This window comes from Misgurnus anguillicaudatus, chromosome 15 (assembly GCF_027580225.2).
Source record: "Misgurnus anguillicaudatus chromosome 15, ASM2758022v2, whole genome shotgun sequence".
Taxonomy (NCBI): domain Eukaryota; kingdom Metazoa; phylum Chordata; class Actinopteri; order Cypriniformes; family Cobitidae; genus Misgurnus; species Misgurnus anguillicaudatus.
Genome location: NC_073351.2, coordinates 11,427,702 through 11,444,928, shown reverse-complemented (window position 1 = coordinate 11,444,928; position 17,227 = coordinate 11,427,702). Strand labels below are relative to the sequence as shown.

At 38.0% G+C, this 17,227-nt stretch overlaps 2 protein-coding genes across 7 annotated transcripts in view; both read left to right on the top strand.

The window, feature by feature from the left end:
- The window catches only part of sptbn4b (spectrin, beta, non-erythrocytic 4b), a 76,610-nt gene extending 74,727 nt beyond the window's left edge, over nt 1–1,883 (top strand). For all 5 annotated transcript variants that reach the window (XM_073853389.1, XM_073853386.1, XM_073853385.1 and 2 more), the window contains one exon: nt 884–1,883. In XM_073853389.1, coding sequence (XP_073709490.1) covers nt 884–1,117 — 234 coding nt within the window. In that variant the 3' untranslated portion in view covers nt 1,118–1,883. The remainder of the gene's footprint in view (nt 1–883) is intronic.
- A 3,264-nt stretch (nt 1,884–5,147) lies between these two features.
- pcyt1ab (phosphate cytidylyltransferase 1A, choline b) lies at nt 5,148–17,137 on the top strand. 2 transcript variants are annotated; one of them, XM_055173565.2, is made up of 11 exons: nt 5,148–5,354; nt 6,154–6,325; nt 6,422–7,210; nt 9,799–9,905; nt 10,013–10,109; nt 10,210–10,326; nt 12,659–12,810; nt 12,919–12,997; nt 13,087–13,229; nt 14,349–14,537; nt 15,928–17,137. In XM_055173565.2, exons 1-11 carry the CDS (start codon nt 5,232–5,234, stop codon nt 16,108–16,110), a joined length of 2,151 nt encoding a protein of 716 aa, XP_055029540.2. In that variant the 5' UTR covers nt 5,148–5,231; the 3' UTR covers nt 16,111–17,137. The 2 variants fall into 2 exon arrangements, with proteins under 2 accessions (XP_055029540.2, XP_055029542.1); XM_055173567.2 differs by lacking the exons at nt 6,154–6,325; nt 6,422–7,210 and having other exon boundaries at nt 5,196–5,354.
- The last annotated feature ends 90 nt before the right edge of the window (nt 17,138–17,227 follow it).

Below are 17,227 nucleotides of genomic sequence, written 5' to 3'. Positions count from 1 at the left end.
GATAATGTTGGATAGCCATACATTTACAGCAATTAAAAGCCTGCTATTTTTACTTCCATGACTGAAAAAAAACGGCTTTTAAAGGTTTTAATCCAAAAAATGTCAATACAAGTGAAAACAACACAATTTTTTAACATTAATTTTAAATTTGGGGTCTGCTTCCTCCACTTAGTTTCTCAGTTTACAATGTCCGTCATCTAAATAGGGATTAGACATAGCGCCAGCGCAACAGGCTTTTAAAGAGGATGAGAGATAAGACTCTCATTTGTTTATTGCACATTACGCCCAAAACACACCCATTACTTATTACGAGAATAGGAACAACCCTTTTCAACCGTGCCCTCGGCGCACAAACCATTTTTCCCGTCGTTAAATTAGCAAAAGTGGATTCAGACACGCTTGTTTAGACCGTGCGCCTTGCGCTTTAGACCATGCGCTTAGATCGTTAAAATAGGGCCCTATATCTTGATTTTCACCACGGGGGACTTTAATATATTGTTTCTATGGTTTGGTGAATCTACTGAATTAATACTTTAAAATTTGATCAAATGTGTTAAATAGGGTGTTAGATAGATCTAAGAGCATTACTGTGGGTTTACATTAGACGCGAGTTCAGCGATTTGCCCGAGTAGATTACATACAAAGTCAATGCAAAGTTGAAAATATAACTCGAGCGAAAAATTCACATGACACGAAGTTAAATCCCGCGAGTAATCTAGAGCGAGTAACGCGATGCCCCGTGTTTGATGTGTACGTAGCATTACACCCTATCGATAGCTATAAAGGTAAAAAAATACCAAAATGTTTGTAAATAAACAAACAAATTTTGTTCTTTGTGTGTCAAACCCTTATAAGTCTTTAAACTCTCTGTTTTGGCCTGCAGGATGATATGAAGAGCTGGATCACGGGTATAACCGCTAGTATAAACGAGTATGAAGACGTTACCAAACAGGGACAGACCCATCCAACTACCTCATCCACCGACGAGGGAACGCGCAGGGAAGGCAGCAGGGCAGGGGGATCGGAGAGAGGTGAAAGGTCAGACAAAGCCGATGGAGGATCGGTGCGTTCAGACAAAGGGGAAAAGCCTGAGAAAAAGACAGGCAAGAAGAAATAAGGCACTCCACAGCACCCAGTCAACCTCTGTGAGACAGAGACCAGAACTTGACAAAAGCAGGAAAGTGCTCTGACAGAACCGGGAATCAAAGGCGTCACTGTGAACTCCCTTTATGTCTTGCTGTCCAGCTGCGTATGGAATCAGTCGGCACTGAGGTGCACCGAACTCTGCCACGTGTCAGAGAGCGCCCTCTAGTGTCTACTGATGACCATGTCCTATTCAGGAGCTCCATAGGGCCAAAGAGCTGATAGCATAGGCAAATGGAGTATAAAAGAGAAAGATGTTGTGGTCAAGTAGCTCATGAAGATTATTTTCTAATCTGTTTGTGAAAAAGATATGTACATGTACCCGTCACTATTTGTATATTATACGTCTTAACGCCAGTTCTATACAATCTCACGCTAAAGAGAATGAAAATATGCCAAAATCTTTCTCAAGGTTGGTCTTTTTCCGAAGAGCATGTCTCTTTATTTTGTAAGTTGTTTTGCTCTTTTATACTATTAATGTATTGATTTGTATTTATTGGCTCTTCCACGCAGTTTTTGATTATAGTCTCGCCACTTTGTAGACGACGTCTTCATTAAGCGCCATATCCGAGCATGCCTATACAATTTAACGTTAAAATAGAGATCTGGAAAAAAACTCAAATCTGTTTTTCGAATCTTATTTTGAAGAAGATATCAATCATCATCAGTATCATATTATGCATTAAATGTCAAATTTAATGTTTATTTGCTGTTTCGATCAGTAAACCAAATCCAGCTTGGTTGTACGTGTGTTTGTGTTTATGCACGTGTGTATGCTATACCCACTGCATCTGACATCCTGCTATTTTAAACACAAGATTGTTTACATCTTTATTTGTATTTAAAAGTCTTCCAAGCACAGAACTGATTGTTTTGTAAATCGATACGTTTTTTTCTTTGTGGTTAATCGGCATATCCTGCTTCCCTTAACATCATTTTAAACATTGCACTGATGGCTAAAAGGATACAGGCTTTTGATTTATGTTAGACTGAATTTTATGTAAATGTTATTCTAGTAATAGTCTTCCCTGACTGGTTTATTTTATTTTGTGCTCCACCACTGTATGGATGTCTTAAAATGTTAGTTTTGCAGGTAATAGTATAGAAAGCCCGTAGCTAGCAAAAAATGCAAGATGTAGTCAAGTGTGACAGTACATGCTTTAAACAACTTTGCACAACAGTGGCGCAAGTCAAATTTAGTTGTTATTGCTGTTGTTTTAAGATTTCATCGCATTTAAATTAATGCATGACATTGTGGCTTCATAATGACATGCAATTTGTTTTAGTGCACACAATACAGGTTTGAAGCAGAACAGCGTGTTAAAGGAAAACATAATCATTTCAGGTATCATGTTTGTGCCTCGATGTCTACATCTTAAAAGTCTGTCTGTTTTAGTCCTTAATGCATTGTGTGTTGATGTAAAAATGCTAAATGATGTTAAAAGCAATGGTCCTCTTTCTGTAAACTGATCTTTCTGTAAACCAATCACTGAGAGGGAGATAATGTCCATGTATGATTTTTTTTAATCAGTATCAATAAGTTGGTTTTTCTTCTTATCCAAACAGAGCATCGTGCAAATGCTTTTGTAATGTACCATGTTCTGCCAATATTTTGAAATATACAACGGTCAGCTTCATTTCTCTATACAATCTCAAAGCATTTGATATATATCTAAAGAGCTTTGTGTCTGTGTCTGAATTTCCTTTCCTTTGCACTCCCTTGGTTTTGTCTCCAAGTCTAATTTTTGGTACAAAAAGAAATCCTATTTTTATGCAATAGTATAACTTATACAGAGGCAGAGGGTATGTAGTGAAAGTATCCAATGTGGTGGTCAGCAGAAATTATCTATACACTTGCAAGTAGAAAATTTATGCAACTTTTCCTTTGCACTAAATTACTGCCCCATTGCACAGTGCTATTGTGAGCGGAGGATTGGTGCTTGAGGGTCTGGGATGAGATAACTTCAATCCGTATTTCTACAAAAAGGTTGTGTTAATACCCGCACATGCTCACAAACACACATGCAGTTTTCTGTCAGTGAGAGACTTGACACAGATCTTCTGAGATGCAATTCAAAGCACGGATTCTTTGCTTTGTTAAAAGTATTATTTAAAAACCCCATCTGATTTTTAACATTTACTATTAAAGCATTTTTTATGTAAAATGGATCTGATCAATTTAATTAATAAAAAAGCACAATCCCAAATTTAAACACTTATGGTTTAATAGCCTTAATAGACTTCTTTAAATGTTTAGGTTCACCGGCATCTGTATATTCTTAAAGGTTGATTTCTTTTTTATACTGTATAACATTATATGGGTTTTATAATTAACGCTCACAGTATTTTTTATCAAGATGCATTTAAATGTTTGAGGACAGCTGAAACACACTCCTCAAATCCTGTCTACAGTGTCAGACCCTTAAGCACCACTGGTTTTAGCTCAGCAGTTCAACAACATGTACAATTGTAATTGCTGCTGTAAAATTGGGGTAGATGGGGATATATCTACCGAAAACAGGAAACCCATGGACAATTCAGGTTGCATGAATAACAATGTCTTGTTATGGCACTGCTGTGCATGTTGAAAACCTCATTCTCACTCACAGCCACTGTACAAGGGTGACACTAATACACATGGAAACAGTGAATGAATCAATGCTGTGTAATTCAGATCCTGACTGATTCTGTACAGTTAATTCCTTGATAAATACAGCTTGTGATATGTCAAATGTCTTGCTTTTTATTTTTTCTGCAATGCTCTTGGATGAACCACAGGTGTGGCTGTAAACTTTTTCTGTACCAATATTAGCATGAGGTTAGTCTCTATCACTGTAAAAAGTGAAGAGTCTTACCAATTCAAAAAATTGAGTTGATCCAACTTTTTGCTTTTTACAGTGTGAAGCATACTGTGATATCTAACATATGTAGTAGTTATATAGAAAAGGTGTTTACAAATACACATGCATCATCCAACTTAGTCAAGGTACCAATATGCACAGGTACATATAATTAACACTTAATTAGTCTATTTTCTTTAAAAAAATTCAGATAATTTACTCACCACCATGTCATGACCGTTCCGACGTTGTTGTATGTGGAATGATACTAATTAATGTCTTTGTGTCAGTTTATTGTTTAAAATGGTCTGCAAATGTGCCTTTCATATATGTAACACGTGACCTTTCGACATCATTACGCAATTACGTGAGGTCAACGCTGGCTCGTCACACAGCCTGAGGAAGACGAGAAGTTGTGGTTTAAAAGTGCATATTTTTATATTATATTTTTCTTGCCAAAAATGACAATCGTTTCGCTAGATAAGACCCTTATGCCTCGTTTGAAATCGTTTAGAGTCATTTGAAACTGCAATTTAAAACTGCATTAAAACTGTTAAGTTTTTGGGTCCATTAAAGTCCATTAAAATGAGAAAAATCCTGGAATGTTTTCCTCAAAACCTAATTTCTTCTCGACTGAACAAAGAAAGAAAGACATAAAAATTTTGGATGACATGGTGGTAAGTAAATTATCTGGATTTTTTAAAGAAAATTTACTAATCCTTACAAGGGATAGTTCACCCAAATATGAAAATTGTGTCGTCATTTAATCACCCTCATGTTTGTTACAAACCTGAATAAATTTCCTTGTTCTGATGCGATCAGAGGCCCCACTGACTTCAACAGAATGGAAAAGAATACTATGAAAGTCAATGGGGCCTCTGCTCAGTCTGGCTAAAAACATTCCTCAAAATATCTTTCTTTGTGTTTATCAGAACAACATGAGAGTGAGTAAATTACGACACAGTTTTCAGTTTTCAAACTATCCCTTTAAGTGCCGCTTTCTATGAAATTAGATTGGGAACCTCAAAGTTTGGTTTCATTCTCTGACATGACCTTACTCGGACAGTATTACATATTATAAGGTTAGATGTTCTTTACATTTCTTAGTAATTTACATTTTTCATGCCATGCGCAACCGCTGGATGGCGTTGTATTAAAGCGGAAGCTGTGTCCTGTGAGCGGAAGTTTGCGTGTTATTACTGAGAGTTGTGCTGTAGTGTAAAGGCGCAACTGTCATAACCGCGGCAGATGGAGGGTGAATTTAAAATCTTTAGAAACGGGCCGATCATAACTTCCAGTGTGTGCGGTCTTCAACTCATGATAAACACAAAAGCCGTCATTAAAAGAGAAAACCAGCCTACTGAGTGCACGGTTAGTATACTTCTAGTAATACTTGGTACAACGTACACTACTATAAATACTTAAGTAACGTTAGATAGATCTTCCTTCAAAAAAGTGTGATTTCCTCCTGCTCATACTAGACGCGTCGGCTTTTTTGCATTGAGACGTTTCCTACATCAGTTTTGCGTTTTTAAGTTACACCGTTGTGTATTAAAAATATTTCTTTTAGTTTGTTGCCTGTGCTGAATGGTCTAAAAATGTTTTAATTAAAATAACGTCGTCCAAAGGGAATGTGGAGAAAATCTGAGGAGCTCAGATGCAAAAGCCGCCAAAAATGAGATGATTATGTTAACCGATGCTTTCGGCACGTAATATAGGTTTTAGTAAATACTGAGCAGCTTTTCACAATAGAGCAGTTTAGATGGAGAGAGTGTGAAATAAAATTGTTTCGAGAAGGTCCTGGCTGCAGGACGTGTCTCATTGGTTCGGTTGAGAGGGGGTTCACCCCTACAGGATTGGTTAGTGATTGGGATTCGGGGTAATATTAAGGGCGGGTTTATGTGTCGTCTCAGCATACGCCACTTCTGTTATATATCACTGTATTTGGCGTAATCTAAATCTTAAATATCTTAATGAAACTTAACCTATAAACCGGATAAAAAGCTTGTTTAGAAGAAACGACGTCTGACGGGTTTTGCCTCTGAACTCTTCAATTATTAAAGGTCACTGTAATGAAACTTCACTTCTGATAACAAATCTGATAAAACAGACTTTCTGTAGCCTACTTATTTCGGTATTTCTTTATTTTTGCTGATCCTTGGCATTGTAGGTTTCCCAGTTTCTCTTCGATAAAATGCATAAAACGGTGTTAACCAAGAGGGAGTGTGAGAAGTTGTTAAAAGACTGTACAGATCAGTGCCCTTTCTGTAAGTACACCAGCATGCCACCGCTGGTGTACTATCACATTAAAAATCACATTCAGTTGGCAGTGACACATCAGGGTAAGTCTTTTGTTTTTGTCGCTTTATTTAGTGAATCTGGTTAAATACACATAATACAAATTCATTTAACATTGATTGACATGTTGATCCTTTCAGATTTCACAATCATAAAATGCAACTTAAACTGTCGGGCAAAATCTCACTTTCACTGCTGTTACTGTTCGGAGACTGTATTAAATCGGGCACAGTTGCTGGCACACATTGCCAAACATTCTCCCCAGCATCATCCACCCAACCCAGACTCATCCACCCTGCCGCCCGGTGCCCTGCCACCTCACCCGACTGGCGCTCTGCCACCTCACCCGACTGGCGCTCTGCCACCTCACCCGACCGGCGCTCTGCTACTTTACTTGACCGGCACCCTGCAACCTCACTCGACCTGCGCTCAGCCACCCGGCGCCCTGCCACCTCACTCGACCGGCGCTCAGCCACTCGCCGTCCTGCCACCTCAGCCGCCCGGTGCCCCACCACCTCACTCGACAGGCGCTCAGCCTCCCGGCGTCCTGCCACCTCAGCCGCCCGCCGCCCTGCCACCTCACTCAACCGGCGCTCAGCCACCCGGCACCCTGCCACCTCAGCCGCCCGCCGCCCTGCCACCTCACTCAACCGGTGCCCTGCCACCTCAGCTGCTCGGCGCCCTGCCACCTAACTCGACTGGTGTTCCGCCACTCGCCGTCCTGCCACCTCACCTGACCGGCGCTCAGCCGACCGGCGCTCTGCCAAAACGCCCTGCAAGAAGGACTGTTACTTGTAGCCAATGTAATTTGACTTTGCTTGTGAAAAATCTAAGAACTCATATAAGAAGGCAACACACTGACAAAGACAACTCCGAGTGTGAACTTGAGCAGTGCAATGTAAATGCTGGACTTGACATAAAAATATCAGGTGCAAAGGACTATAAGATATTAATTATGTATTTGAGATGCTTTAAATTGTGTGTGTGTGTGTGTGTGTGTGTGTGTGTGTGTGTGTGTGTGTGTGTGTGTGCGTGTGTGTGAGTGTGTGTGTGTGTGTGCGTGTGTGCGTGCGCACGCGCGCCTATTGTGCCATTTAACAAACACATTAACATTTTACTACATTTTACAGCGTAACCGCAAACTACTACGATGACCAAAAGAGAACCAAAAACTAACATTAGGTTAACGTTCTGTGTTTGCTGGGCATATTCTAACCTTAATGTGTAGTAAAATCATGGTTATAAAAACAGTTATCAATACATCCCAAACAGTCACTACACTTTTGTTTATACTGTACGTTAGTTTTGCAAAGTACAAGTAGAAGACTCTCGCTTACAAACGTACATATGAACGAAACACTTTCCCACACAAGTTTTGTTTCGTACTAGATCAATAAACACAGAGTTTATAATACAATCGGTCTGAACAGCATCGTATGAAGTCGAATAACAATGTTTTTAATCTCAGTTACTGGTTTCAACAAAACGTATTTTATGGGCAGAGCGACAAATGTAGGTTGGACTAAAATGGAACCCCGCCCACTAACCAATGAGACGAGTTGGGGGCGGAGCACCACGTGTAGTCTGCCCAAATGTGTAGCACTGCCCCGTACTGCAGGCTGCAGCCAGGTGTACTTGATTGTTTCCGCTCTATTGCCTCTATTCTCTCTGAGAAACTGTGTCACATCTTTGGCTGTCCTACATCATCAGCATCATCTGACATCGATCCTGTCAGATTGGATTAAGATCTGGATCAACATTTCGTGTTCTCTTTTATGTCTGTTAAATGTAAACCATTATTTTATTAAAATGTTCTACGAAGTTTAATAAGTCTCAGAACATAGAAAATACTGTTTGAAAAACCAAACAAAAATCGCGGTTATTTGCTTGCAGTGTTGGACCGTATAGCGCAATTTCAACAAAACAAACAATAAAAAACTGTTATAGTATAGCAGTGAAGCTTAAAGATGTTAACGTGTGGAAAAATGGTTTACCTTGTCCGAACAAATGTATCCACTTTTTTACTACTATTTTGATAAAGCAGGTGAGCGCGTAAGAACACTATTTGCATCGACAGAAGTACCCTCAAGCAGGCCTATGCCCCAAAATGTAGTCTCACTGCTAAACGTACCACGATCTAGACAGTTTTGTCTAGTCTACAGTTTGTCCACATTTTTAAATCGAAGATTGATTTAAGAGATAAAGATGAGTTATTGCCAAATAAACTTGGACTTGATGAAAAACTGAAGGGTGTCGAATCTCCCTCAAGTTGTTTATTTTGCGCTAACAACCAATTGTATTGCTTATTTCACAGCTACTTGTCGCCTGAGTAAATAATTGGAAACAAAATATTGATTGGAAATATTTTGTTAGCTCATTTGTAATGAATTCTAACCTGGCATGAGAAAGTGGCAGCGTAGTAATACATTAAACATAGTAGTCCCGGTCAAGATGACTCGCAGTACCTGGATGAGTGTGTAAGACGGTTTCATCGGACGCACGTGCCGTGACGCGATTATGTGTGTGGTCCGAACTTTACTTCCGGTTTCTGTTTATTTGATGGTCTGACTGGTTGCTGAAACTGAACTCTTAAACAAACACCTCGTCGAAAATAACAAATGTTTTGGTTTCCTAGGTAATCTACGTGTTGTTTATTTTGCCTGTTATATAAATAAATGGATTTTGTTGTCATTTATTCTTGGCAGAGTTTACCGGAAGTTGCGTGTTGACCACGAAAGACGTTTGTTTATGTTGTTCAGCAGCAGCAACAACATAAACAAACAAACAGCTTTTGTGCACTAAACGCAACTTCCGGTAGACTTTAACATAGAATCAATGACAACAGAGTCCTTTTAAATGGTTTATTTTTCATAAGTAAAATAAATGAAAAGTAAATTATCTTCATTCATGTATTATATATAATGTGTATCAACTATTACACTGAGCTAACATTACTGTGCAAAATTAATTTATACAATGTTAACTACAGATCCTTAAAATCTTGCCTGGCTGCCAAACCTCTCCGCACAGTTGTGATCCATCCTGTCGTCTCCCCTCGTCTTTAGCAAACCAGGACATTTTGTTTTCGACGGGATGTTTGTTTCGGAGATCTGTTTAGCCACTAGCCAGATCGATAAATAAATAGACACAGACCGGAAGTTTACTTCGGTTCAGACACGTAACCGATGTGTGTGCGTCTAATGAAACCGTCTAACAGATTTTGGAATGTGCGACTGACCAGTCAGGAAGGATCAAGTATTCCAGAGAGCCCTGTAAGCGTTTATAACCTAATTAAATTCTACTTTTAATCTCTCTTGATGGCCTTGCCCAAAATTTTCATTACAAGTGGATTACTGTGAAAATATTCCTTGTCTGTTTTTGCAAAGTTTCAATGTAAAATTAGTTTATGCGGCAATAGACAGTATTTTACAAATGATGTTAAAACCTCTGAAACCAGAAAGTAAGACATGTTAAAGGCAGCATATGGGTGCATTTACTAAATGTCTATTTGCTGCAGAGATGGAGGCACACAGTTCAGGGATCAGCAGGAAGAGGAAGCGCGGGAAGCTGAATGGAGAAGCAAAGGAGATGGAGTGTGTCCGAAAAGTTCCACGGAGAACTTTGGTAAGGCGAGTTAAAGGGCGTTATTGTCAAAAAGTCAGCTTGTACCAAAGTATGTTATCACAGTGCACAGGAGACACTGACCTTAAAGTCTGCATGTGTGGTTCTAGTGTGTGAGAGATCCTGCACCATTTTCCGATGAGCTGGAGGGTGCTGATTTACCATATGTTCGTGTTAGCATGGAGGAGGCCCAACGTGGAACTCCAGGTGTGCTTTTTAAGGATGATTTCTTTTATTTAAGAGATGTTTTTAATCAATTAAATGTTGTGAAGAACCTTATACCTTAAGTCCTTTCATCTCTCTTCAGAAGGTCGTCCTGTACGCGTGTATGCTGATGGGATTTTTGACGTGTTTCATTCTGGACATGCTCGCGCTCTGATGCAGGCCAAGTGCCTTTTCCCAAACACGCATCTCATCGTAGGTGGTGAGTTCAGAAAGTTTGCATTGTCTGTTCTGTAAGGTCCAGTGTGTAACAGCACCAAAAGAAATGACAATTTATTTTTGTTTTCTAAATTGTTAGAGAAACTCCTTTCACACAGAAATTTGTATCGCAAAAATTGCCTTTTGTGTGAACACAAACACATCCATGATTGATCACAGGATGGGGACCTACTGTAGTAACATTGCTGTCTCAACGCATCATGTGTGAACAAAAGGGAAGAACAATGCCGTAAGGGGTGTGTCATAGTGATGACGCACAGTGACATAGTGATTGTATAACTCTTCGGCTTTTTAAATTTAGATCACAGTTCATGACGAAAATGCAAACTGGAATGAAGCGGAGACCAGGGAGCTTCTCACTATATGAGCTGAAGTTAAAATCGTTGAGTAGCTTAACGCGTAACTAAACCCTGTTCAGAGCCTGACTCCACCCACTGGCAATATTTAAAAATGCAAGAAAAGTGGGCAGACCCCAACTGAGATAGAGGGGACGAACTGAGCTCGTACCAGGGGTGTGGGGAGATCGTAACACGGGCGTGGTGAGCTTCAAATTGCTTACGTAGGGTTGTACCACTTACGTCACACGGTACCGCAACATTCAATAGAAAAATTCAACTGCAGTAGCCACCGTTCAACCTGAAGAGGGCAGCACTCAGATGTTTTTACACCATATATTGTAGCACTGAAACACTTTATACCCAAACGTCAAAAAATTTACTCAATTCAATGAACAGCACTAATTAAGCCCCATTCTTACAGATCATTGACTATAAAAAGTTGGTTTAGGGTTTAGTTACTCTTTAATGGAGCCTTACACAATGCGCTAGTTTATGATCATTTCAGAAAAAATGCAAGTATTTTTTCCTTGAGAGAATAATTGCACTTTATTTCAAGGGGTAAATAATCATGACATGACACGTGTCATGAACATGAAGGAGATTTTATGCACATTTATGACAACTGTTATTAAGTGTCATTCTTTCGATGACATTGTTTCAATTGTCTTTGTTATGACAACTTGACATAAACCAATTCATCATAACTTGTCATAAATCTGTCATAAACATGACATAGAAAAATGATCAAACTTAAGAAACTACCTAGCTTTATGGGTTAACATTGCATTAAACTGTCATTTAAATATCATTAAGTGTTAATACTATGTCAAATAATTTTAAATACCTTAACAAAATGCAACAGACACGTCTAAAGTTTATACTTAACTTTATGTACAGTATGTGCACAATAAAAAAACTGACAACTAACAGAAATTGTTCTTCCTCACACAGAGGGTTCTGAAATTTTGACACAGAACAAAAAACTAACAAAACATTTAATTAATTTAATTTAATTAACTGTTTTTGCCGCGATATGGACCCAACGCTGCATGGCTTAACCCATTATTGTACTCTTTTCATTTAATTTTAGGTGAATTGTTCTCCAAATGCAATAAAATATATTTTTATTTATTATTATTATTATTATTATTATTATTATTATTATTATTATTATTATTATTGAATGCTTGATTTTATTTGATAAACACATGGAGGAAACTTAAAAAAACATTATGAACTAAAGAATATTCACGATGTTGTTATAAAACTATTTGACAAAGTATTAACACTTAATGACATTTTAATGACAAATTATATTTGTACCACTGTAGTTGAGGTCAAGAAAAATATTCATGACGCTGTTATAGAACTATATGACAGAGTATTAATACTTAATGACATTTTAATGACAAATTAAATTTGTATCACTGGTAAAAAGTGGTCAGTTATGTTGTGTTGCCTTGGTAATGTCAAGTTGTCATAAAAAAGACATCTGAAACAATGTCATTGTTTGTGGCAAAAATGACATAATTAAACAAATTACTCTTCATGACATTTGTCAAAAATGTGCATAGAATCTCCTTCATGTTCGTGGAGCGTGTCATGTCATGATTATGGGGGTGTCATGTCAGTCTTGTGAACACCCCTTCAAGTAAAGTGTTAACCAAATTGCAAATCATAAGCAAACATAAAATGCTGCAGATAAATTCCACCAAGTGCACGCTTACAATTACATTATGTGTGTAAATGCACGCACAGTTTTTTAGTGAATGCAGAATGAATTTGCGAAAGATCAAAAGATTTTGGGACAAGACCCAGTGTATTTTCCAGAATCTCACAGTGGAATAAGCTATATAGTCTTGAACCACACTTATGCCGATAAATATATGAAATATTTATGATAAAAACAATATCATCAGCTTTAAGAGAATTCAAAAGTAAATCTCAGATATTTTCTCTCCTGTTGTTGTTCTCCAGTATGCAGTGATGATCTGACACATCAATTCAAGGGCTTCACGGTCATGAATGAGGATGAGCGTTATGATGCAGTGAGTCACTGCCGTTATGTCGATGAAGTGGTCCGGAACGCTCCGTGGACGTTGACACCCGAATTTCTGGCCAAGCACAGAGTTTGTATTCACAGGAAAAAATAAAAGTTGACAGTTGATGTCTGTAAATACATAAATATTATAAAGCATTGTGTATTGGGAATGAGTGTAATATAAGGTTCTCCTTAGATAGACTTTGTCGCCCATGATGACATCCCATACATCTCAGCAGGAAGTGATGATGTGTACAAACATATAAAGGAGGCAGGTAGGTATTTATAAAACATAAGCATTATGAAGTTTAACAGAAGTAATTCGTATTGATATCAGACACCCAATCCATATTTGTCTTTCAAGGCATGTTTGCACCAACTCAGAGAACGGAGGGCATTTCCACATCTGACATAATCACACGTATCGTGCGCGACTATGATGTTTATGTGCGCCGTAACCTTCAGAGAGGCTACACTGCCAAAGAGCTGAACGTCAGCTTCATCAATGTAAGTGTATTACGTTCACATCTAATTTGACATCCTATAGTAAATGAAAAATATCACCATTATTTGAATAGAGATACCAGACAGCATGCAGCATTGTTATTCATACATTGAACTGAAGAAAGAAGCATTAAAATGAAGAAAAAAAGGACATTCGTATTTAGGGATGTAACGATTAAATCGTGTGTCCCATTAAAAATACCTGTCTAAAAATCCAAAAATTGTTTGTTTCATGCACCGCTTGTGCGTGTACTACGGCATTTGGTCAGTAGGAAGTCCTTATAAATCTAAAGTCATTATGAGTCGGAGTCGTTTATAACGTGCATTTAAAAAGCAACACTAGTTAAACAAAATCATTTAAAATATTCTTTATTATCATGAAAATACATGAAACAATTTGAAGAACAGCGATATAAATATTCCTGTAGACATTTCCTGGAATAGCGTTTGTAATGCTACTTCTGTGGCACAAAGGGAGTTTCTGCATGAGAGCGCCCCATGGCGTTCGGATGTGCCAGGATTTCACTGTAATTTGTTAAAATTCATTCATTGAGAAAACACGCATTTGCAAGATTAATCGTTACAGCCCTATTCATATTACATGACCCAGTGACACACATGTTATACTGTATGCAAAACATATGATGATATCATTAAAGTCGCCATAAAACGGAAGTATCGATTGCCTAATTTTCCTTGTGGTGACGTATATCCGAGTGAAACCAGCTTCTGAAATGAAATAAGGCAGTGCTGGATTTAAATTTGTCCATCGAGATCTAATTGGATCATTTGAAGTTGGGTCATGTTGCTAATTGCAGCGATTTTCTCCTGGACTCCTCCCACCTGCCATACCATATGACCGGAAGTAAAGAGAGATCATTTTGAGGAGGGGAGGAGATTTGCATTTTTGATTAAAGATTATGAGGGCACATGAATTAAAAAAAAAAAAATAGCTCACAGATAAATGATTTTTAAAAAATGCCACAATATTCCAAAACAAATTAAGTTTTTTTTTTCATGGCGACTTTAATCAATATTTGAAATGCCACCTATAGAAATGTTTATTTATTACATTAAATGTAAATATGACCTGGAAGTGTCTACTGCTCTCTTTTATCACAGGAGAAGAAGTACCACCTGCAGGAGCATGTAGATATGGTAAAGCAGAAGGTGCGAGATGTGGAGGAGAAGAGTAAAGAGTTTGTGCAGAAGGTGGAAGAGAAAGGCATCGATCTCATACAGAAGTGGGAGGAGAAATCCCGTGAGTTCATCGGGAACTTTCTGGAGATGTTTGGGCCAGAGGGGGCGCTGGTGAGTTTTGAAGTAACTGAAAGTTCTGTCAGGATCTAGTCATGTCCTTCTGAATACATTTGACTATTATTAATGTGGAATAAGCAGTCCGTATGACTTATCCTATATTGCAAATCTTCCCAATCCACACAGGAGCTTCATGTAGCTTTCCAGTATGTGGGTGATTCTCGCGAAATTAGACTTATAAGGTGTCATGAAACATTTTGATAAAGTAAATGCAAAGTAAGAGTATCAAAATAAGAGGCATACAGTTACAAAATCTCTTCACATACTATTTTGTACATGATTTCAAATGTCATCATACAAACCAATTTTGGTGTTTTTTCAACACATAAAAGGGGACATTTTTCATTGCCGCAACGTGTACATGACTGGATTTGGGTTCTTTGACATGGAAATATTTATAATTAAAAAATAGTACCTAGACAACTTTTTAGTTCTCATTACCGAAACATGAGTTTGTAAATGCATATATTTAATGTAATATGTTGCGGTAATGATAATTTTTGATAATGATAAACTAAAAAATTTAAACAATTCCATAGGAAATATTTTTTAAATCCTCTAAAAATAATAATTATAGATCTTATATGTGCAAAAAAATTAGCTTCAAGGGCTTTTTAAAAAATCTGATGCTGGACACCTTCTAAATCTGGATTTCGTGAGAATCACCCTTGTGGGAACACATCAAAATTATTAGGGATGCACCGAATTTGGAAATTTTGGCCGATACCGATAACCGATAACTCTTTAAATTTGGGGGGTGATAACCGATATCTATAGGCCAATAAATATTCATATTATTTTCACAATGAAAAACTTGCAGACTGCAGACATCTTGTCTTTGCGCTAGACTAGCATACTCTTCTTAAGCCTGCAACACGTGTCATCTTCGTGCTATGTCACAGAAAGCACCAATCAAAACTCCACATGGCCAGCAATGAGCAAGTGAAGTGGTTCAACAAACCAAAATGATCCATCATTATCGGCTTCCATTTATCGGCCTAATTTTGCTATCAGACCGATAACCAATAATATTAAAAATAAGCAGTTATTGGCCGATAACAATATGTCGGCCGATATATCGTGCATCCCTAAAAATTATTCCATAGCATATCTGCGTGTTTACACAAGATCCAGTGACATTTAGAGTCACATCTATCTCATTCCACATCAGTTTTAAAAGCCTTGCTTCCCTCACACAAGAAATTCTTTAAAAAGTCACCTTTTGTAATCCACACAAGAAAGTCAAATGCATTTGAAACGTCATATGGGTTAGTAAATCATGACAGAATTAGAAAACTCGTTCTTTAAAGATGTTTGTCAACTGAAAACTCATATAATCTTACGTCTCTATTATTGTAATATTATGCATTACATCTCATAACAGAAGCACATGCTGACGGAGGGTAAAGGACGAATGTTGCAGGCCATCAGTCCCAAACAAAGCCCTAGCAGCAGTCCAACACGTGAGGAACGCTCTCCGTCCCCCACCTTCCGTCTTCCCTTCTTCACCAGAACCTCCTCACCGTTCTCAACACAACACTATATCAGCCAGGACGAGGAAGACTAGAGACACAGGCAACTGGGTTTCACATGGATCGTGTTTTAAATCGTGTTCTTCAAAGCCATCATGAAGGGATAAATACGGAGGTTCACAGCCGTTTCAGAATCAGCACAATATAGTGACCAATTTAATAGACTTTCTAATAGGTTTTGATTGTACATCTTTGCTCTACGCCCCCCCTTCCTTCAGAGGGATTTGCCACAGACCACTAAACTAAAATGCTGTGTATTGTTGTGTGTTAAAGGACCTTGCATAATTATGCATTTTTAGGGGTTATAATCAGCACAAAAATGCTTAGGATTTCAGCTTCAGCAGCGTCTGCTTAAACATAATCTCTATTTTAGGGTATGCATAAAAACACAGCTAACCTGCATTCATTGTTTGGATCTTTTCATACTAGAATGGGCCAAATTTGAGACTCGTTCCAGCTTGTGGGAGAATCCTGGGACAGAAGAGTCGTCTCCGTTTCTTTCGTCTCTTTATTTGTGCCACTCACTGTGTTTATAGTCTCAGTTAATAAGAGTAGACTGCTTTTTTAATTTCAGTCATGTGTTTTGTGAATTTAGTTTTTTTGTTTCTCTCTGTTCTAAACTTTAGATGTTTTCTCTAATAAGGGTATCAACTTACTTGAAAATCGAGGTATAATATCGGGGAGTCGTAATGACCCCAATATTTCAGTCTGTGTCTGTTTGGCTAGACCTGGCACCTCTCTTTAAACCCTGTGCTATTCTGTGGCATGGGTCCCAGCCTTTTTGTAAAGGATTTGACTGCTGAATGTTTACATTACCCAAGGCAGTATTAAGACAAAAGGATACGAGGACATTTGTTAGTTAGTTTACATAAGACAGGACAACGTTAGTAGGATTATACATGTGCCAGCAAGAAAAAACTCATTAGTTACAAAATAACTTGGGGGGGGGGGTCAGTTTTTATTGAAGTATCACTGTAAAGCAAAAGCATGTTACGCTGTGCCAAAAAAGTGAAGCATGAGTGACTTATTTATGGCTTAAGAGTAAAGTTCAAACTACAAATGTGATGTTTTCTGTGGTGTGTTTAGTTACAGTATTAATGTGGACTCAGAGATGGACACTGTGAATTAAAGCACATTTAATTTCCAATAATA